The sequence below is a fragment of the Bos mutus genome, chromosome X (genome assembly GCF_027580195.1).
Source record: "Bos mutus isolate GX-2022 chromosome X, NWIPB_WYAK_1.1, whole genome shotgun sequence".
NCBI classification, from domain to species: Eukaryota; Metazoa; Chordata; class Mammalia; order Artiodactyla; family Bovidae; genus Bos; species Bos mutus.
In genome coordinates, this window is record NC_091646.1 from 58,947,826 (window position 1) to 58,971,847 (window position 24,022).

At 34.9% G+C, this 24,022-nt stretch overlaps 1 protein-coding gene across 2 annotated transcripts in view; it reads right to left on the minus strand.

Moving 5' to 3' along the window:
- LOC106701126 (uncharacterized) overlaps positions 1 to 24,022 on the minus strand; it is a 466,625-nt gene that overhangs the window by 330,270 nt on the left and 112,333 nt on the right. For both annotated transcript variants that reach the window (XM_070365414.1, XM_070365413.1), the window contains exon 8: positions 22,654 to 22,741. In XM_070365414.1, coding sequence (XP_070221515.1) covers positions 22,654 to 22,741 — 88 coding nt within the window. The remainder of the gene's footprint in view (positions 1 to 22,653; positions 22,742 to 24,022) is intronic.

Consider the following 24,022-nt stretch of genomic DNA (forward strand, 5'->3'; position numbering starts at 1 on the left):
TGATAGTGAAAATGATACAAAATCTTGAAAACAAAATGGAACCACAGAAAAATAGCCTGGAGACAAGCATTGAGAAGATGCAAGAAAGGTTTAACAAGGACCTAGAAGAAATAAAAAAGAGTCAATATATAATGAATAATGCAATAAATGAGATAAAAAACACTCTGGAGGGAACAAATAATAGACTAATGGAGGCAAAAGATAGGACTAGTGAGGTAGAAGAAAGAATGGTAGAAATAAATGAATCAGAGAGGAAAAAAGAAAAAAGATTTAAATGAGAAAATCTCAGAGACCTCTGGGACAATGTTAAATGCCCCAACATTCGAATCATAGGACTTCCAGAAGACGACAAAAGGAAAGACCATGAGAAAATACTTGAGGAGATAATAGTTGAAAACTTCCCTAAAATGGGGAAGGAAATAATCACCCAAGTCCAAGAAACCCAGAGAGTCCCAAACAGGATAAACCCAATGCAAAACATCCAAAGACACATATTAATCAAACTAACAAAGATCAAACACAAAGAAAAAATATTAAAAGCAGCAAGGGAAAAACAACAAATAACACACAAGAGGATTCCCATAAGGATAACAGCTGATCTTTCAATAGAAAATCTTCAGGCCAGGAGGGAATGGCAGGACATACTTAAAGTGATGAAAGAAAATAATCTATAGCCCAGGTTACTGTACCCAGCAAGGATCTCATTCAAATATGAAGGAGAAATCAAAAGCTTTACAGACAAGCAAAAGCTGAGAGAATTCAGCACCACCAAAGCAGCTCTTCAACAAATGCTAAAGGATCTTCTCTAGACAGGAGATAAAAAAACGGTGTATAAACTCGAACCCAAAACAATACAGTAAATGGCAACAGGATCATACTTATCAATAATTACCTTAAATGTAAATAGATTAAATGCCCCAACCAAAAGACAAAGACTGGCTGAGACCCACCTCAAAACAAGGGACACCTACAGACTGAAAGTGAAGAGCTGGAAAAAGATATTCCACGCAAATAGGCATCAAAAGAAAGCAGGAGTAGCAATACTCGTATCAGATAAAATAGACTTTAAAACAAAGGCTGTGAAAAGAGACAAAGAAGGACACTACATAATGATCAAAGGATCAATCCAAGAAAAAGATATAAGAATTATAAATATATATGCACCCAACATAGGAGCACTGCAATATGTAAGACAAATGCTAACAAGTATGGAAGGGGAAATTAACAGTAACACAAAAATAGTGGGAGACTTTAATACCCCACTCACCCTTATGGATAGATCAACTAAAAAGAAAATTAACAAGGAAACACAAACTTTAAATGATACAATAGACCAGTTAGACCTCATTGATATCTATAGGACATTTCACCCCGAAACAATGAATTTCACCTTTTTCTCAAGCACACACAGAATCTTCTCCAGGATAGATCACATCCTGGGCCATAAATCTAGCCTTAGTAAATTAAAAAAAAAAAAAATTGAAATCATTCCCTGCATCTTTTCTGACCACAATGCAGTAAGATTAGGTCTCAATTACAGGAGAAAAACTATTAAAAATTCCAAAATATGGAGGCTGAAAAACACGCTGCTGAATAACCAACAAATCACAGAAGAAATAAAAATATGCATAGAAACAAATTAAAATGAAATCACAACAACCCAAAACCAGTGGGACACTGTAAAAGCCATGCTAAGAGGAAGGTTCATAGTAATACAAGTCTAACTCTAGAAACAGGAGAGAAATCACATAAATAACCTAACTCTACACCTAAAGCAATTAGAAAAGGAAGAAATGAAGAACCTCAGGATTAATAGAAGGAAAGAAATCTTAAAAATTAGGGCAGACATAAATGCAAAAGGAACAAAAGAGACCATAGCACAAATCAACAAAGCCAAAAGCTGGTTCTTTGAGAGAGAAATAAAATTGAAAAACCATTAGCCAGACTCATCAAGAAACAAAGGGAGAAAAATCAAGTCAATAAAATTAGAAATGAAAATGGAGAGAAAACAACAGACAACACAGAAATACAAGGGATCATAAGAGACAATCAGCAATTATATGCCGATAAAATGGACAACCTGGAAGAGATGGACAAATTCTTAGAAAAGTACAACTTTCCAAAACTGAACCAGGAAGAAATAGAAAATCTTGGAGACCCATCACATGCATGGAAATCGAAACTGTAATTAGAAATCTTCCAGAAAACAAAAGCCAGGTCCAGATGGCTTCACAGTTAAATTGTACCAAAAATTTAGAGAAGAGCTAACATCTATCCTACTCAAACTCTTCCAGAAAATTGCAGAGGAAGCTAAATTTCCAAACTCTTTCTATGTGGCCACCATCACCCTAGTACCAAAACCTGACAAAGATGTCACAAAAAAAGAAAACTACAGGCCAATATCACTGATGAACATAGATGCAAAAATCCTTAACAAAATGCTAGCAATCAGATTCCAATAACACACTAAAAAGATCATACATCATGACCAACTGGGCTTTATCCAGGGATGCAAGTATTCTTCAATATCTGCAAATCAATCAATGTAATACACGACATTAACAAATTGAAAAATAAAAACCATATGATTATCTGAATAGATGCAGAGAAAGCCTTTGAAAAAATTCAACATCCATTTATGATAAAAACTCTCCAGAAAGCAGGAATAGAAGGAACATACCTGAACATAATAAAAGCTATATATGACAAACCCAGAGGAAACATTATCTTCAATGGTGAAAAATTGAAAGCATTTCCCCTAAAGTCAAGAACAAGACAAGGGTGTCCACTCTGACCACTACTATTCAACATAATTTTGGAAGCTTTGGCCATAGCAGTCAGAGAAGAAAAAGAAATAAAAGGAATCCAAATTGGAAAAGAAGAGGTAAAACTCTTACTGTTTGCAGATAACATGATCCTTTACATAGAAAACCCTAAAGACTCCACCAGAAAATTACTAGAGCTAATCAATGAATATAGTAAAGTTGCAGGATATAAAATCAACACACAGAAATCTCTTGCATTCCTATACACTAACAAAGAGAAAATAGAGAAATAAGGAAAAAATTCCATTCACCATTGCAACGAAAAGAATAAAATACCTAGGAATATATCTACCTAAAGAAACAAAAGACCTATATACAGAAAACTATAAAACCCTGGTGAAACAAATCAAAAAGGACATTAATAGATGGAGAAATACACCGTTTTCATGGATTGGAAGAATCAATATAGTGAAAATAAGTAAACTACATAAAGCAATCCATAGATTCAATGCAATTCCTATCAAGCTACCAACAGCATTTTTCACAGAGCTAGACAAATAATTTCACAACTTGTATGGAAATACAAAAAACCTCAAAAAGCCAAAGTAATCTTGAGAAGAAGAATGCAAATAGAGGAATCAACCTGCCTGACTTCAGGCTCTACTACAAAGCCACAGTCACCAAGACAGTATGGTACTGGCACAAAGACAGAAATATAGATTAATGGAACAAAATAGAAAGTCCAGAGATAAATCCATACACCTATGGACATCTTATCTTTGACAAAGGAGGCAAGAATATACAATGGAAATAAGACAATCTCTTTCACAAGTGGTGCTGGGAAAACTGGTCAACCACTTGTAAAAGAATGAAACTAGAACACTTTCTAACACCATACACAAAAAATAAACTCAAAATGGATTAAAGATCTAAATGTAAGACCAGAAACTATACAACTCCTAGAGGACAACATAGGCAAAACACTCTCTGACATAAACCACAGCAGGATCCTCTATGACCCACCTCCCAGAATATTGGAAATAAAAGCAAAAATAAACAAATGGGATCTAATTAAAATTAAAAGCTTCCACACAACAAAGGAAAGTAAGCAAGGTGAAAAGTCAGCCTTCAGAATGGGAGAAAATAATAGTAAATGAAGCAACTGACAAAGAATTAATCTCAAAATATATACAAGCAACTTCTGAAGCTCAATTCCAGAAAAATAAACAACCCAATCAAAAAGTGGGGCAAAGAACTAAAGAGACATTTATCCAAAGAAGACATACAGATGGCTAACAAACACATGAAAAGATGCTCAATATCATTCATTATCAGAGAAATGCAAATCAAAACCACAATGAGGTACCATTTCATGCCAGTCAGAATGGCTGCTACCCAAAAGTCAACAAGCAATACATGCTGGAGAGGGTGTGGAGAAAAAGGAACCCTCTTACACTGTTTGTGGGAATGAAAACTAGTACAGCCACTAGGAAGAACAGTGTGGAGATCCCTTAAAAAACTGGAAATAGAGCTGCCATATGACCCAGCAATCCCACTGCTGGGCATACACACCAAGGAAACCAGAATTGAAAGAGACACGTGTACCCCAATGTTCACTGCAGCACTGTTTATAATAGCCAGGACATGGAAGAAACCCAGATGTCCATCAGCAGAGGAATGGATAAGAAAGCTATGGTACATATACAGAATGGAGTATTACTCAGACATTAAGAAGAATACATTTGAATCAGTTCTAACGAGGTGGATGAAACTCAAGTCTATTATACAGTGAAGTAAGCCAAAAAGAAAAAACACTAATACAGTATAGTAACGCATATATATGGAATTTAGAAAGATGGTCATGATAACGCTGTATGCGAGACAGCAAAAGAGACACAGATGTATAGAACAGTCTTTTGGACTCTGTGGGAGAGGGCCAGGGTAGGATGATTTGGGAGAATGGCATTGAAATATGTGTAATACCTTATGTGAAATGAATCTCCAGTCCAGTTTCGATGCATGATGCAGGATGCTCTGGGCTGGTGCACTGGGATGACCCAGAGGGATGCTATGCGGAGGGAGGTGGGAGGGGGGTTCAGGATGGGGAACACTTGTACACCCATGGCAGATTCATGCTGATGTATGGCAAAGCCAATACAATATTTTAAAGTAATTAGCCTCCAATTAAAATAAATAAATTTATATAAAAAACAATAAATTGAAAGGATCATACAGCATGATAGAGTAGGCTTTCTTTCAAGGAGGCAAGGATGATTCAACATCTGCACAATAATAATCATGATGTATCACATTAACAAAATGAAGGATAAATCTATAAAATATCCTCAAAGATGCAGATAAAATATTTGCATCAATATTTTCTTCATGATACAAATTCTCAACAAATTCAATATAGAATGAATGTACCTCAACATATTAAAAGCCATACATGGTAATCCTACCACTAATATCATACTCTGTAGTGAACAGTTGTAAACTTTTTCTCTAAATTGAGAATAAGACTAGGGTGCCCATTATAAGCATTTCTATTCAATATTGTACTAGAAATTCTAGTCAGAGTAATTAGCCAAGAAAATAAATAAAAGGCATTTAAGTAGGAAAGGAATAAGTAAAAATTATCTATGACAATAACATAATCTTATATTAATATATGGAAAACTCTAATCTTTTTATATGGAATACTCCACTAAAAATTTGTTAAAACTAATGTCAGTAATTTTGTAGTATACTAAATCAATAAACAAAAATAAGATACTTTTCTATATACTAACGATGAACTATCCAAAAATTTTAGAAAATAATTCAATTTACAATAGTATTAAAAGCCAATAAAATACTTTGAAACATATTTAACCAAGGAGGTGAAAGATCTATACAATAAGACCTGTAAGATATCAATGAAAGAAATGGGAGAAGACACACCAAAAAAATGAGATAAACCTCATGTTATTGAATTGGAAGTATTACTATTGTTAAAATATTCATATTGTTTGAATGATCTATGGATTCAATGCAATTCTTATTGAAATTCCAACACCATTTTTTACACAAAAATAGAACAATCCTAAAACCTGTAGGAATCACAAGAGACCCCAAATGATCAAGGCAATCTTGAGAAAGAATAACAAAATTGGTGGCTTAACGCTTCTTGATTTCAAACTATATTATAAAACTATAGTAATAAAAGCAGAGTTGTAGTGCCATGAACATAAAACCATAGACAGATGTAACAGAATTAAGAGCCCAGAAATAAATACCTGCATATATGAACTTTGACAAGGATGCCAAGAACATGTAATGAGGAACAATAGTCTCTTGAGTAAATGTCTCTGTGAAAATTAAATATCAGACTATAAAGGAATGTAACTGAAACTTTTTCTTATATCATACACACAAATCCACTCAGAATAGGATAAATACTTGAATGTAAGACTTGGAAGTGTAAAATTCCTAGAAGAAAACATAAGGAGTAAGCGCCTTAATACTGGTTTTGGAAATGAGTTTTTTGAATCCAAAAAGTAAAGGGAAAAAAAAAAATCAACAACTTGGATTACATGAAATACAAAACCTGTTGCAAAGAAATTCGTCAATAAATTGAAAAGGCAACCTATGGAATGGGAGAATATATCTGCAAACCTCATATGGTTTAATATCCAAAATGCAATATGCATATATGTATATTGTATACATATATATTGTGCATGTATGTCTATATATACATATATATGCATGTCTATGCATATTGTATGCACTGAACTGTGGTGTTGGAGAAGACTCTTGAGAGTCCCTTGGACTGCAAGGAGATCTAACCAGTCCATTCTAAAGGAGATCTGTCCCGGGTGTTTATAAGAAGGACTGATGCTAAAGCTGAAACTCCAACACTTTGGCCACCTCATGAGAAGAGTTGACTCATTGGAAAAGACTCTAATGCTGAGAGGGATTGGGGACAGGAGGAGAAGGGGACGACAGAGGATGAGATGTCTGGATGGCATCACCAACTCGATGGACGTGAGTTTGAGTGAACTCCGGGAGTTGGTGATGGACAGGAAGGCCTGGCATGCTGCAATTCATGGATTCGCAAAGAGTCGGACATGACTGAGTGACTGAACTGAACTGATAGTATATATATGTATATCGCATTTAAGAAATAAGCAGAAGACCTGAATAGACATTTTTTCCAAAGAAGACAATGAAAAGGTGATCAACAATATAATCATCAGGGAAGCAAAACTCAAAACCTCAATGAAATATTTATGAAATATTATCTCACCCCTGTTAGGATGACTACTATAAAAAAAAAAAAAGAAAGAAACAAGAGATAACAAGTGTTGGTGAGGATGTGGAGAAATGGGAAACTTTGCACATTATTGGTGAGAATGTAAACTGGTACAGCCAGTATGAAACACATTATGGAGGTTCCTCACAAAATAAAAATAGAACAACCATGTGATCTAGCAACCTCACTTTTGAGCATATATCCAAAGGAAATGAAATCAGTATCTCAAAGAGATATCTTTATTCCCATGCATTGCAACATTATTCACAAAAGTCAAGGTATAGAAACAATCTAAGTGTCATTCAAAAATGAACAGATTAAAAATAGAAACATACATAGGTCTTCCTACTTCAAAAATATTTCCAATCAATAAATTGAACTTCCAACTAAAAAACACTAGAAAATAACAGCAAAATAAAACTAACAATATACTAACAATGAAAAATCAGAAAGTGAAATTAAGGAAATTATCCCACTCACCATTGCAACAAAAAGAATAAAATATTTAGGAATAAACTTACGTAAAGAGACAGAATATTTGTAGGCAAGAAGGCAAAGTGGTTGTTTCAGGAGGACCTACAAATACCTTAGAAGAAAAAAGAAGCAAAAGGTAAAGGAGAAACGGAAAGATATACTCAATGGAATACAGAGTTCCAGAGAATAGCAAGGAGAGATAAGAAAGGCTTCTTAAGCGAACAATGTGAAGAAATAGAGGAAAAAGATACAAAGTGAAAGACTAGAAATCTCTTCAAGAAAACTGGAGATACCAAGGGAATATTTCATGTAAAGACAGGCACAATAAAGGACAGAAACAGCAAAGACCTAACAGAAGCAGAAGAGATTAAGAGGTGGCAAGAATATACAGAAGAACTGCACGAAAAAGTTCTTAATGACCTGGATAACCATGATGCTGTGGTCACTCACCTAGAGCCAGACATACTGGAGTGTGAGGTCAAGTGGGCCTTAGGAAGCATTACTATGAACAAAGCTAGTAGAAGTGATGGAATTCCAGCTGAGCTATTTAAAATCCTAAAAAATGATGATGTTAAAGTGTTACACTCAATATGCCAGCAAATTTGGAAAACACAGCAGTGGCCACAGGACTGGAAAAGGTCAGTTTTTGACCAATCCCAAAGTAGGGCAATACAAAAGACTGTTCAAACTACCGAACAACTGCAATCATTTCACATGCTAGCAAAGTAAAAAAAAAAAAAAAAAAAATCCTAAGAGCTAGGCTTCAGCAGTATGTAAACTGAGAACTTCCTGATGTACAAACTGGATTTAGAAAAGGCAGAGGAATTAGTGAGGAAATTGCCAATACCCTGTGGATCATAGAGAAAACAAGGAAATTCCAGAAAAATATCTACCTCTGCTTCATTGACTACACTAAAGCCTTTGCCTGTGTAGAACACAACAAATGGAAATTCTTAAAAGAGATATGAATACCAGACCGCCTTACCTGTCTCCTGAGAAATCTGTATGCAGGACAAGAAGAAACAGTTAGAATCAGATGTGCAACAATGGACTGGTTTAAAATTGGTAAAGGAGTACATCAAGGCTGTCTATTGTCACCTTGCTTATTTTAGTTATATACAGAGTACATCATGAAAAATGTCCAGCTGGATGAATTGCAAGCTGGAATCAATATTTCCAGGAGAAATATCAACAACCTCAGATATACAGATGACACCACCCTTATGACAGAAAGTGAATAGGAACCAAAGAGCCTCTTGATGAGGATGAAACAGGAGAGTGAAAAATCTGGCTTAAAACTCAATATTCAAAAAATGAATATCATGGCATCCAGTCCCATCACTTCATGGTAAATAGAAGGGGAAAAAGTGGAAACAGTGGAGATCTTATTTTCTCGGTCTCCAAAATCACTGTGGATGGTGACTGTAGCCATGAAATTAAAAGAAGATTGTTCCTTGGAAGAAAAGCTATGACAAACTTAGACAGCATATTAAAAAGCAGAAACATCACTTAACCGAAAAGGTGGGCATAGTCAAAGTTATAGTTTTTCCATTAGTCATGTATGGATGTGAGAGTTGGAAATAAATAAGGGAAAGCTGAGTACTGAAGAAATGATGATTTTGAATTGTGGTGCTGGAGAAGACTTTTGAGAGTGTCCTGGGATGCAAGGAGATCAAACCAATCAACCCTAAAGAAAACCAACCCTGAATATTTATTTCAAGGACTGATGCTGAAGTTCCAATACTTTGCCTACCTGATGTGAAGAGCTGACTCACTGGGGGAAAAAAAAAAAAGCCTGATGCTGGGAAAGATCAAGGGCAGGAGGAGAAGGGAGCGACAGAGGATTAGATGTTTGGATAGCATCACCTACTCAATGGACATGAATTTGAGCAAACTCTGAGAGATAGTGAAGGACAGGGAAGCCTGATGTGCCATAGGGTCTCAAAGATTCAGAAATGACTTAGTGACTGAACAATAATAAACAGAACAGAACTACTGATGCATGGTACAGCATGTATGAACCTTGGAAAAAAACTTATCCTAACTGAAAATAGCCATTTACATAAGACTAAATAAATGACTTCATTTATGTGAAATGTGTACAATAGAATAATATATATATAGATAAAAAGTAGTTTAGTGGTTGTCTAGGCCTAGGTGTGGTGTGTTCTAGGTGTGGTCATGATGGTGGTGGTGGATGGGGAGATGGGCAGTGAATGATAATGGGGACTTTGTATTTTGAGGGATGGTAAAAATGTTCTAAAATCAATTGTGATTATAAGAAATTTGAATCTCCAAAAAGGCATTTGTTCTTCTATTTATATTCATATACTGTATGGCATATAAACTTTATTTCAATGAATCTGTTTTTTAAAAAGAAATTTCCATATTGAAAACAATATTCGAAAATAGTTTAAAGAATTTTTTGTGAGGGAACCCAATTCTTTTCCAACTAGGCAACTGTGAACACTTATTATATGATAACAATTACTTTTATTTTTTTTAATTTATTTATTTTAATTAGAGGCTAATTACTTTACAATATTGTATTGGTTTTGCCATACATCAACATGAATCCACCACAGGTGTACACGTTTTCCCCATCCTGAACCCCCCTCCCTCCCCATACCATCCCTCTGGGTAATCCCAGTGCACCAGCCCCAAGCTTCCTGTATCCTGCATCGAACCTGGACTGGCGATTCGTTTCTTATATGATATTATACACATTTCAATGCCATTCTCCCAAACCATCCACCCCTCCCTCTCCCACAGAGTCCAAAAGACTGTTCTATACATCTGTGTCTCTTTTGCTGTCTCACATACAGGGTTATCGTTACCATCTTTCTAAAGTCCACATATATGCGTTAGTGTACTGTATTGGTGTTTTTCTTTCTGGCTTACTTCACTCTGTATAATTGGCTCCAGTTTCATCCACCTCGTTAGAACTGATTCAAATGTATTCTTTTTAATGGCTGAGTAATACTCCATTAACAATTACTTTTAAAACACTTGAAAATTTGTAAAGTTCTTTGCTGCCTTCGAATACAAAAATAATTTAGTCTTCTTATTTTAATTAATGAATAAGATGTAAAAGTTAGCACTGGAATATGATGTTAATCACTAAAAATGACAATTATTTACCACACAGATTAAAATGATGATCTTAACAAAACTTATTTAACTCTTTTATTCTCTTCTGACTCTTCTCCTTCTTCATCAATGAAAAGGTAATTTGAAAGCACAATAAATCAGAATATATCAGTGTTACAACTGCAAAGCATACTCAGCATTTTTATGATGGAAGTTATTACATACAGAATAATATTCCCTATAACATTCCTTGAAGAAAAAAGAGACAAAGCTGTCTGAAAAACTATCATGATCTCAATCAACTATTCAATGACATCCATCGTATTCAGAACAAAAATCTAAAAATAAATTTATACATTTTAAGAAAAAAATCAAATTAGATTTGACAGACAGGGTGTCTGAAGAACTATGGACAAAGGCTTGTGACACTGTACAGGAGGCAGTGATGAAGACAATCCCCAAGAAAAAGAAGTGCAAAAAGGCAAATGGTTATCTGTGGAGGCCTTACAAAAAGGTGAAAAGAGAAGAGAAGCTAAAGGCAAAGGAGAAAAGGAAAGATATATCCATCTGAATGCAGAGTTCCCAAGTATAGCAAGGAAAGATAAGAAAGCCTTCCTAAGTGATCAGTGTAAAGAAATAGAGGAAAACAACAGAATTGGAAAGACTAGAGATCTTTTCAAGAAAATTAGAAATATCAATGGAACATTTCATGCAAAGATGGGCACAATAAAGTACAGAAATGGTATAGACCTAACAGAAGCAGAAGATATTAAGAAGTATACACAGAAGAACTATACAAAAAAGATCTTCATGACCCACATAACCACAATGGTGTGATCACTCACCTTGAGCCAGACATCCTGGAATGCGAAGTCAAGTGGGCTTTAAGAAGCATTACTACGAACAAAGCTAGTGGAGGTGATGGAACTCCAGTTGAACTATTTCAAATCCTCAAAGATGATGCTGTTGAAATTGCTGCACTCAATATGCCAGCAAATTTGGAAAATGCAGCAGTGGCCACAGGACTGAAAGAGGTCAGTTTTCATTCCAATCCCAAAGAAAGGCAATGCCAAAGTATTTTCAAACTACTGCAAAATTACACTCATTTCACACACTAGCAAAGTAATGCTCAAAATTCTCCAAGTACATGGACAGAGAATTTCCCATTGTTCAAGTTGCATCTAGAAAAGACAGAGGAAACAGATATCAAATTGCCAACATTGGTTGGATCACAGAAAAAGCAAGAGAGTTCCAGAAAAACATCTACTTCTGCTTTATTGACTATGCCAAAGCCTGTGACTATATGGATCACAACAAAATGTGGAAAATTCTTCAAGAGATGGGATTCCAGATGACTTTACCTGTCTCCTAAGAAATCTGTATGCAGGTCAAGAAGCAACAGTTAGAACCAGACATGAAACAACAAATTGGTTCCAAATTGGGAAAGGAGTACATCAAGGCTGCATATTGTCACCCTGCTTATTTAACTTATATGCGGAGTACATCATGCGAAATGGCAGGCTGGATGACACACAATCTGGAATCAAGATTGTGGGAGAAATATCAATACCCTCAGATATGCAGATCAAACCAACCTCATGACAGAAAGCAAAGAGGAACTAAAGAGTCTGTTGATTAAAGTGAGAGGAGAGTGAAAAAGCTGGCTTAAAACTCAACATTCAGAAGACTAAGATCATGGTATCCAGTCACATCACTTCATGGCAAATAGATGGGCAATAATGGAAACAGTGGCAGATTTTATTTTCTTGGGCTCCAAATCACTGTGGATGGTGACTGAAGCCATGAAATTAAAAGACACATGCTTCTTGGAAGAAAAGTTATGACAAACATAGACAGCATATTATAAAGCAGACAACTTTGTTGACAGCTATCCATCTAGTCAAAACTATGGTTTTGCCAGTAGTCAGGTATGGATGTGAGAGTTGGACCATAAAGAAAGCTGAGTGCCAAAGAATTGATGTTTTGAACTGTGGTGCTGGACAAGCACCACTTTGAACTGTGGTGCTGGAGAAGGATATGAGAAGTGTTTCTACAGTGCAAATTATTTTCTATTTCTTGATCTGAGTGATGGTTTTGTGTGTCCTCACTTTGTGATAATTCATTTATCAGTATAATTAGGATTTTTGAGCTTTCTGCATGTAACCTGTATTTTAATGAAACTTGTATTAAAAGAGTTTGCATGTGTGTTCCTCAAAATACTCCATGTATCTATTTGGAAATAATTAACCCTTACATAATCCCTAAGAAGGACACTCCTATAAAGAAGTTTATTATATGCTAGCTTGCCAGAGTACATGAAATCCCAATATTGGTATTCATTTTGTGGGGACTCTGATCTCTGATTTTGCTTGGATTTCATGATATGGAAATATAAACATTTACTTTGATATTATTTTTGACACTGATTTTGAAAGAAATTTTTTCTTTAAATAGTCATTAAAATGTTTGACTGTATAGTTTTAAACTGATAATCATGTTCTTTAAAAAATATATAATTTGTAGAAATTTTCCATACCTAGGAGACACACCAGAAAGCATTTGATTTTCATAGATAATCTAACTTTTAAAGACCACTCATGTTCACAAAACTGAAAGTGCTGATTTTTTTTTTTCTTCAGTTCAATTCAGTTGCTCAGTCGTGTCCGACTCTGTGACCCCATGGACTACAGCAAGTTAGGCTTCCCTGTCCATCAACAAGCCCTGGAGCTTGCTCAAACTAATGTCCATTGAGTCTGTGATGCCATTCAACCCTCTTGTCCTCTGTTTTCCCCTTCTCTTGCCTTCAATCTTTCCCAGCATCAGGGTCTTTTCCAATGAGTCAGTTCTTTGCATCACGTGGCCAAATTATTGGAACTTCAGCATCAGGCCTTCCAATGAATATTCAGGACTAACTGGTTTGATCTCCTTGCAGTCCATGGGACTCTTAAATATCTTCTCCAACACCACAGTTCAAATGCTTGAGTTATTCAATGCTCAACTACCTTTATGGTCCAACTCTAACATCCATACTACTGACTACTGGAAAAAACATAGCTTTGAGTAGACAGATCTTTGTCAATAAAGTAATGTCTCTGCTTTATAATATCCTCTCTATGTTTGTCATAGCTTTTCTTTAAAGGAGCAAGCTTCTTTTAATTTCATGGCAGCAGAAACCATCTGTAGTGATTTTGGAGGCCACGAAAATAAAGTGTGCTTCCACTGTTTACCCATCTATTTGCCATGAAGTGTTGGGACAAGATGCCATGATCTTAGTTTTAAGAATGTTGAGTTTTAAGCCACCTTTCACTTTCCTCTTTCACTTTAATCAAGAGGCTCTTTAGTTCCTCTTCACTTTTAGCCATAAGTTAGGTGTCATCTGCATATCTGAGGTTATTGATATTTCTCCCAGCAATCTTGATTCAAGCTTGTGTTTCATCCTTTCTGGTATTTCACATGATGTACTCTGCATAGAAGTTAAATAAGCAGGGTGACAATGTACAGCCTTGACATACTCCTTTCCCAATTTGGAACCAGTCCGTTGTTCCCTGTCTGGTTCTAAGTGTTGCTTCTTGACCTACATACAGTTTTCTCAGGAATCAGGTAAGGTGGTCTGGTATTCCCGTCTCTTTAAGAATTTTCCACAGTTTGTTGTGATCCACACTGGCAAAGGCTTTAGTGTAGTCAATGAAACAGAAGTAGATGCTTTTCTCAAATTTTCTTGCTTTTTCTATGATCCAGTGGATGTTTGCAGTTTGATATCTGCTTCTTCTGCCTTTTCTAAATCCAGCTTGAATTTCTGGAAATTCTCAGTTCATATACTAGTGAAGCCTCACTTGGAAAATTTTGAGCATTACTTTGCTAGCATGTGAAATGAGCACAATCATGTGGTAGTTTGAACATTTTTTGGCATTGCCTTTCTCTGGGATTGGAATGAAAACTGACCTTTTTCAGTCCTACAGCTGTTGCTGAGTTTTCCAAATTTGCTGGCATATTGAGTAAAGTACTTTGTCATCATTATCTTTCAGGATTTGAAATAGCTCAACTGGAATTCCATCACCTCCACTAGCTTTGTTTGTAGTGATGCTTCCTAATGCCCACTTGACTTTGGACTGTAGGATGTTTGGCTCTAGGTGTGATCGATTATACCACCCAAACAGTATATGAGAACTTTTTGCTCCACATTCTCCATAGCACTTAGTATTATACGTCTTGTAACACTAGTCTTTCTTGGGAGTGTTGTGGTATCATCTGCATGGTTTTGATTTGCATTTTCCCTGATTAAGACTGAAACCCTTTTCACATTTTTTTTTTCTTCTTTGCTATTTCTGTATTTCCTTTTCTCAAGTGTCCATTCAAGGCTTTTCCCACTTTCTCATTAAGTTATCTTTTCTTATTGCTTTGTAAGAATTCTTTGTAAATTCAAATTTTAAATATTTCTTTGTTACATCTATTATAAATACCATCTCACATTTTTTTAGCCAGTGTTTTTACTCTCTCTGTATCTTTTTTGGGCAGAAGTTCTTTTTATCAATAGAACAGAAGTCCAATTTAGTAATATTTTCTTTTATGCTTAGTACTTTTTGTATATTGTTTGAGTTGTTGAACTACCATAAAATGTTACTGTTGATGTTTAGATTTACAGTCCGAATAGGGTTACTAACGCAAACCCTAATGCTGATTTTTTACTATGGTGTGAGTTAGAAATTTTTATCACTGCAGATGGTCATTGCAGCAATGAAATTAAAAGACACTTACTCCTTGGAAGGAAAGTTATGACCAACCTAGATAGCATATTAAAAAGCAGAGACATTACTTTGCAAACAAAGGTCCGTCTAGTCAAGGGTATGGTTTTTCCAGTGGTCATGTATGGATGTGAGAGTTAGACTGTGAAGAAAGCTGAGCACCGAAGAATTGATGCTTTTGAACTGTAGTGTTGGAGAAGACTCTTCAGAGTCCCTTGGACTGCAAGGAGATCCAACCAGTCTATTCTAAAGGAGATCAGTCCTGGGTGTTCACTGGAAGGACTGGTGCTGAAGCTGAAACTCCAATACTTTGGCCACCTCATGTGAAGAGTTGACTCATTGGAAAAGACTCTGATGCTGGGAGGAATTGGGGGCAGGAGAAGGGATGACAGAAGATGAGATGGCTGGATGGCATCATCAACTCGGTGGACATGACTTTGGGTAAACTCCGCGAGTTGGAGATGGACAGGGAGGCCTGGAGTGCTGTGATTCATGGGGTCACAAGAGTCAGACACAACTGAGTGACTTAACTGAACTGAGTTAGAAATCAAGAGACAATTATCACCCCACATCTCCTAAGTGCATGTAATAATAAATTAAATATCCATGTAAGTGTCAGGTGTTTCTAAATCCTCTTAAGCTTCATTGGTCTGTGTACCTGTCTTTTGCAAATACGGAACTGTCTTAATGGAGATATATAACAAGCCTTGATATGCAGTAGTATAAGTCTACCAACTTCTTCAAAATTAACTTATGTTTTACTGGTTTCTTGAATTTTATACAAATTTTAGAATCACCTTGTCAATCTGTACAGAAAAATCCTATTTGTATTTTGATTTTAATTTAATATATAAATCATTCTGAAGAGAACCAATGTCTTTAACATACTAAATCTTTCAATCTACAAATGTGAGACATTTCTTTATTCATTAAGGCCTTCTCTAATTTCTCTCATAATAATTTTATACTTTTCAATAGGAGATCTTTCATGTATTCTGTATATTCTTCCTAGGTATTTGATGTTTTCCATGCCATTGAAAATGCATATTGTCATTTTTATTTCATCTCTAAATATTTGAAGTTAGTATATAGAAGTAAAACTGATTATATTAATAGTATTTTGCCTTTCAGAAATATTGCTGAATTCACTGATGATTTCTAATATCTAACCTTCAGAATAATTTGAATTTTCCAAGTACACAATTCTGTCATGTAAGAACAATGACAGATTCATTTCTTCCTTTCCCACACTTAAACATTTCTTTTCCAGTCCTATTGCATACTCTTGGCCCTTGAATACGTTGTAGAATAAAATTGCTAATACTGGACATATTTGTACCATCACTGATTTCACAGAAGAAGGTTTACAATATTTTATCATTAAGAATTATATCTGCCTTACTTTATTTGTAGATTGTTGTTGTTCATTCAGTAAGTCATGGCCAATTCTTTGTGACCCCATGGGCTACAGCATGCCAGGCTTCTTGTCCTCCACTATCTCCCAGAGTTTGCTCAGTTTCCATTGAATCGGTGATGCTATCCAACCATCTCATCCTCTGTCACCCCCTTCTCCTGCCCTCAATCTTTCCCAGCATCAGGGTCTTTTACAATGAGTTGGCCCTTCACATCAGGTGGCCAAAGTATTGGCACTTCAGCATGAGTCCTTCTAATGAGTATTCAGGGTTGATTTTCTTTAGGATTGACTGGTTTGATCTACCTGCAGTCCAAGAGATTCTCAAGAGTCTTGTCTAGCACCATAATTCAAAAGCTCAATTCTTCAGCTCGCAGTCTTCTTTATGGTACAACTCTCACATTTGTACATGACTACTGGAAAAATCGTAACTTTGACTATACCAGCTTTGACCATACGGACCTTTTTCAGCAAACTGATGTCTCTGTATTTGTATTTACAGGTATTTTTATTTGTATTTGTAGATAAATTTTATAACATAGGAAATTGCCATTTATTCTAAGTTTACTAAGACTTTTTATCTTGAATAGATAATGAATTTTACTCAGTGCTTTCTCTGTATCTTTTCAGGTGTGTTTATACTATGTCACCACTATTCTTCTGCTCTGGTTAATTCCATTGATTGGTTTTCAAATGTTCAACTGACCTTGCATTCCTGGAATAATGCTAATGTGTCTGTGATATATTATAATCTTTATGTATCACTGGACTCAATTTGCTATTTTTTGAGATTGCTATTTCTTATTTTATGTAACAGACATTTTCTTTCTTGTGATTTCCTTATAAAATTTGGTAATAAGATTTCAATGGCCTCAGAACGTTAGTTGGAAAGTGTTCTTACTCTGTTTTGTTATCTGGCATAGTTTGAATAGGGTTAGTGCTATTTCACTCTTAAATGTTTTGAGGAATTAACATATGAAGTTATCTAGACAAGAGTATTTTTCTGGAAAGGTTTATAACTATGGATTCAATTTATTTAATACAATGTTTATTAAACCTTCATATATATACATATATATATATATATATTTAAAATTCAGACAGTGATTCAGTAGGTTAGTGTGAGACTCAGGTCTGCCATCTTAACAAGATTGGGGTGATAATAATGTTGCTGGTGCAGGGATGACAATTAATTGGTAAGATTTTATTGTATGTGACAATTGCTGTTTCTTTTTATGTCAATTTCCATTATTTTTTCTAGGAATTTTTCTACTCTGTGTACATTGTCAAATTTTCAACATAAATGATATAAAAGTATTATGTATTACTTTACATAGGTAGGATTTCTAGTACTATCTCCTTTTCATTACTAATATTTTGTATGTCAGGCTTTAAAAAATTTCATAATTCATCACCTCCACTTTCAACTAATAAATTTTGAGAGTTTTAGCTTACTGCTTTTTTTTTTTTTTTTTTGCAATTTTTTCCCAACTTTATTGAGATGTAATTGACACATAAAAATCTTATCTATTTAAATGTACAATATGATGATTTTATATATGTAAATATTACTGCTTGTTTTCTATTTCATTAACTTCTGTATTTACTTTCAATATGTTTTGTTCTGTCTATATTGATTTTGAATTTAATTTGATTTTCTTTTTTTAATGGCTTTCTTGTAATCGCTTCATGAGATGAATACTTAAATTATAGACTTTCAGCTCTTTTCCCTTTTTATTAAATACATCAAAAGGTATGACTCTTTCTTAAATACAACATAAACTGCACGTCACAAGTTCGCTATGTCGTGTCTTCATTATCATTCCATTCAAAATCTTAAAATTCTCAATGTGTTTTCTTCTTGCCTTCTTTTTCCCTAGCTTTGTTGAGGTCTAATTGATAAATAAAATGTTATATATTTAAAAGTGAATGTGAACACCACTCAGTTGTGTCCTACTCTTTGCAACCCCATGGACTGTACAGTCCATAGAATTCTCCAGGCCAGAATATTGCAGTGGGTAACCCTTCCCTTCTCCAGGGTATCTTCCCAATTCAAAGATTGAACCCCGGTCTCCCACATTGCAGGCAGAGTCTTGACCAGCTGAGCCACCAGGATATTTAAAGCATACACATAATGATTTGATATATGTATACACTAGAAAGCATTACCATGATCAAGTAATTTAACTTATCTATAATTTCATACAGTTACATTTTTTTATGAGAATGCTTAAGTTCTGCTCTCTTTGCAAATTTTAATTATGCAATAAAATATTAGTTTACAATGACTCTTGCTCTAGAATTTAGTTCAAATACATGGCTGTACAAATATATATATATGTATATATAATTGTATGTAATATATATGTATATATAATATGCATGTACATACATATACTAATACATATGTATACTAATTACACATAACCTAACAGAAGCAGAAGATATTAAGAAGAGGTGGCAAGAATACACAGAACTATACAAAAAAGATCTTCATGACCCACATAACCACAATGGTGTGATCATTCACCTAGAGCCAGACATCCTGGAATGCAAAATCAAGTGGGCCTTAGGCAGCATCACTACAAAAAACGTTAGTGGAGGTGCTGGAATTCTAGATGAGCTATTTAAAGTCCTCAAAGATGATGCTGTGAAAGTGCTGCACTCAATATGCCAGGAAATTTGGAAAACACAGCAGTGGCCACAAGGACTGAAAAAGGTCAGTTTTCATTCCAATCCTAAAGAAAGGCAGTGCCAAAGAATGTTCAAACTACTGCAAAATTACATTCATCTTACATGCTAGCAAAGAAATGCATAAAATACTCCAAGCCAGGGTTCAACAGCACATGAACCATGAAATTCCAGATGTTCAAGCTGAAACGTCTAAGGAACATCTTTCCTTAGAAAAGGCAGAGAAATCAGAGATCAAATTGCCAATATCTGTTAGATCATAGAAAAAGCAAGAGAGTTCCAGAAAAACATCTACTTCTTTATTGATTATGCCAATGCCTTTGACTGTGTAGATCACAACAAACTGTGGAAAATTCTTGAAGAGATGGTAATACCATACCACCTTACCTGCCTCATGAGAAATCTGTATGCAGGTCAAAAAGCAACAGTTAGGACATGGAACAACAGACTGGTTACAAATTGGGAAAGTAGTATGTCAAGGCTGTATGTTGTCACCCTGCCTATTTAACTTATATGCAGAGTACATCATGAGAAATGGTGGAATGGATGAAGCACAAGCTGGAATCAAGACTGCCGGGAGAAATATCAATAACCTCAGATACGCAGATGACACCAACCTTATGGCAGAAAGCAAAGAGGAACAAAAGAGCCTCTTAATGAAAGTGAAAGAGGAAAGTGAAAAAGCTGACTTAAAACCCAACATTCAAAAAACTAAGATCATAGCCTCTAGTCCCATCACTTCATGGCAAATAGATGGGGAAACAGTGAGAGACTTTATTTTTGGGGGCTCCAAAATCACTGCAGATGGTGACTGTGGCCATGAAATTAAAAGACACTTGCTCCTTGGAAGAAAAGCTATGACTGACCTAGACAGAATATTAAAAATCAGAGACATTACTTTGCTGACAAATATCTGTCTAGTCAAAACTAGTTTTTCCAGTAGTCATGTATGGATGTGAGAATTGGACTATAAAGAAAGCAGGGTGCTGAAGAATTGATGCTTTTGAACTGTGATGTTGAAGAAAACTCTTGAGAGTCCCTTGGACTTCAAGGAAATCAAACCAGTTAATCCTAAAGGAAATAAGTCCTGAATAGTCATTGGAAAGACTGATGCTGAAGCTGTAACTCCAATAGTTTGGCCACCTGATGTGAAGAACTGACTCATATGAAAAGACCCTGATGCTGGGAAAGAGTGAAAGCAGAAGGAGAAGGTGATGACAGAAGGTGAGATGGTTGGATGGCTTGCCAACTCGATAGACATGATTGAGTAAGCTCCAAGAGTTAGTGATGGATAGGAAAGCTTGGCATGCTGGGGTCCTTGGGGTCGCAAAGAGTTAAACACAAATGAGTGACTGAACTGATTGATATGTATAATTAGTATAACAAGGAACTAGGGACTAGTCCAGAGTTTTTAATATATGTTTTTATGGCATATCTTTTTCTATCCTTTGATTTTCGGTAGCCTTGTATATATACGTCCACTTTGCCTTAACCTCTTTGATGCCCTCAAACAGAAGAGTTTATTTTGTCCATATTTTCTAATTTTTCTCAGCGGGTTGGTTGGCATAAATAAAAAGGAATCTGAAACAACTTTTCGGAAAGCAACAGTCTAACTTTGTGGCTTTTCATAATATATACTTTCCTACTACTTTCTGCTGTAGTAAAACAAGAAATGCCAGAGACTGATCTGAGAAGAGGTCCCTTGCACCTAAAAACCCATCTGCAAATTAATGCACAAAATAGATGGACCTTCGTGAGCTGCATTTTTCTTTATCTTCTCATTATACTCACCTTGAACTGAAGAAATTTCAGCAAGTCAACAGGCTTTAAATGAAGATTTTTAAAGTTATTATATCCAATGCTTAGAACAGTACCTGACAAATAATAATTGCTATATAAGTATTAGTTATTATTATTAAATATTCCCACATATAACCAGTTTTAGAACTTATTTCTTATAGAGGAATTACAATTAACAATGACACAATACCTGTGTTAATGAATACTGCTACAGGATTCCTTGGTATGTTTAATCATCATGAAATATTTATTAGAAACTCACTATGTAAAAATGATTATGTTGGAAAATCAGTATAAAAAATGTAGGATAATGCTTTACCTCAAGAGAATTAAACTCAAATTCAGATACAACATATGTGTAAAAATAAACATTACTTATTTAAATATCTCAATATTCCACTAAAATTTGAGGCAAAGAATTCTCATTCATTCATGCCTCCCCCATGTAGCCTAGCACATATATCTGTACATAAGAAAAGAAAAAGTGTTAGTTGCTCAGTTGTGTTCAACTCTTTTGCAACCCCATGGACTGTGGACTGTAGCCTATCAGGCTCCTCTGTCCATGGAATTCTCCAGGAAAGAATACTGGAGCATCTTTATACTGGGAAGTTATCCCCTTCTCCAGGGGATCTTCCCAACCCAGGGATCAAACATGGGTCTCCTCCTGCATTGCAGGAAGATTCTTTGTTGTCTAAGCCACCAGGAACTGTTTCTGCATATAGCCAACCCTCAAATGATTATGGAATTAAATCAAGTTTACAATGTTAAATTCTAGAAAATATTAACTATAAAGGAATAGGGTCATCTTGATGATTGATGAATGGATGAATGGAAGTATTAAATAATAAATGAATGAACTAGCTACAGCTTAAAAGAAGTGTTGTTTTGATAAGGAAAGAAGTCATGGTAGTAAATTAGAAGTGGAGAAAATATTATGATAAAAAGAATAAAGATAGAATCATACATGAAATATTTCAAGATAAATTAGTACAGGGATCACATAAAAGAGAAGGATAAGATAACAGATGAGTATGAACTAAGAAGGGTTGTGAATAGTAATGTAACAAGTTTAGACTATGTTCCCTGAATGATGGTGAGTGTTTGAAGGTTTCTGATCAGTTTAATACTTATTTTGGAATAACACAGCAACAGTGGTAAATTCTAGTTGAATAGAAAAGAGATTTGAGTTTACCAATCCATTAGTAGCTATACAAATAGTCTACATCTATATAAATAAATATGGATCTGAATTTCAGTGTTGGCACTGGAAATGTTGAAGAAAAGATAGGTTACAGCACTACTGAAGATAAAATTACAAGATCTGATGAACAAACACATATGGAAATTGTATGGAGGACAATACAACAACACAATATATCTTACCTGTTCAGAGAAATGTTTCAGTAATGTAATATGTTTAATGAGGTGGTTTTTCAGACTGGAAAATTCTGACATGCAATCAAATGGAGGGCTGCCAGGGAAAGATGACAACACATTCTATCAATCTCAGTTTCACTTAATGCAACAACTTTATACCATAGGAAAGTGAAAATTATAATCCACAATATGTACAGCTTTACATTATTTTGAAAGAGTGTCAAGTGTCAGCTAAATTCAAAACATCACAAAGTTACATCAAAAAAATAACAGAAGGCTTATATGGAAGATGATCAATGTGATATATCTATGGCCTCAATAAAGTGATAGGATGATAAGTGCACAATTTACAGCAGTTATTCCTATTTTCAAGTTACTATAGGTAGAAGGTAGAGTATGTAAGGTTTCAGTTTTATATTTTCTTTGGCTAGTTTACTATACAGATGGTTATATGGAAAAGGAAAAATGAAAAGTATCAAATATTAATTAACTATGTAATCCACAAGTAGATTATCTACCACTTGAAAAATAGATTGGCTGTTGGTAACTCATTTTATTTGCCACAATTGAAAAAAGATGTATTTTACTTAGGACACTATAACCAATTGAAAAGTTTTGGCTTTATTACTTTCGTCAGGCATAGCTCTTAGCCTTCTGTGGTTTGGGGAATCTGTAATCACAAGTACTAATTCGAATGAGGTGATAAAACCTACATACTTTTGTTGGACAATGATCACTATTACAATCTAAAAATGGAGAACAATTTTCAGAATGACATTTGTAAAATAAATTAACAAGCATTACAATGCTGAAACCATATTTGCCTTCACAAGGGAAACAAAATTTTATTTTTAAAAATTAGCAAGAAAAAGTAATTTATAAACCCTTCTCCAAATTCCTAGGAGATTGCAGTCCCAGATTTTATATGAATGTGCTATTTTCTGGAGATCTATTTCTAAAACACATAAGAACATGGGCAATGATTCAAATTTCTTCTTATAAAAAGTATATAAACGTATGTGGCAAATCTAGCTGCCAGATCCATAGGATAATCTCCTTTAACTATGTCCAGGGTATGAAACATGTGAGCAAAATTTCTTAGGCAGTTTTTTTCCTTCTTAATTATTTCTGGATCAAAAAAATGAGCAAATAGGCAAGAAAATACTGAGTCACTCTCCTACCATCTCACCCTACCCTATCCCTCAATTCTCAACATGAAACATGCTCAAATTATGTTTCCTTACATGTAGAATCTTGGGTAGTTACACTTTGATAAGTAGTCTTGCATTACTACATTATGCTCCTCAATAAATTTTGTCACAAATTATATTTACCTCAAAAAATAATTCACTTAAAATTTTAATGACTAATGCCA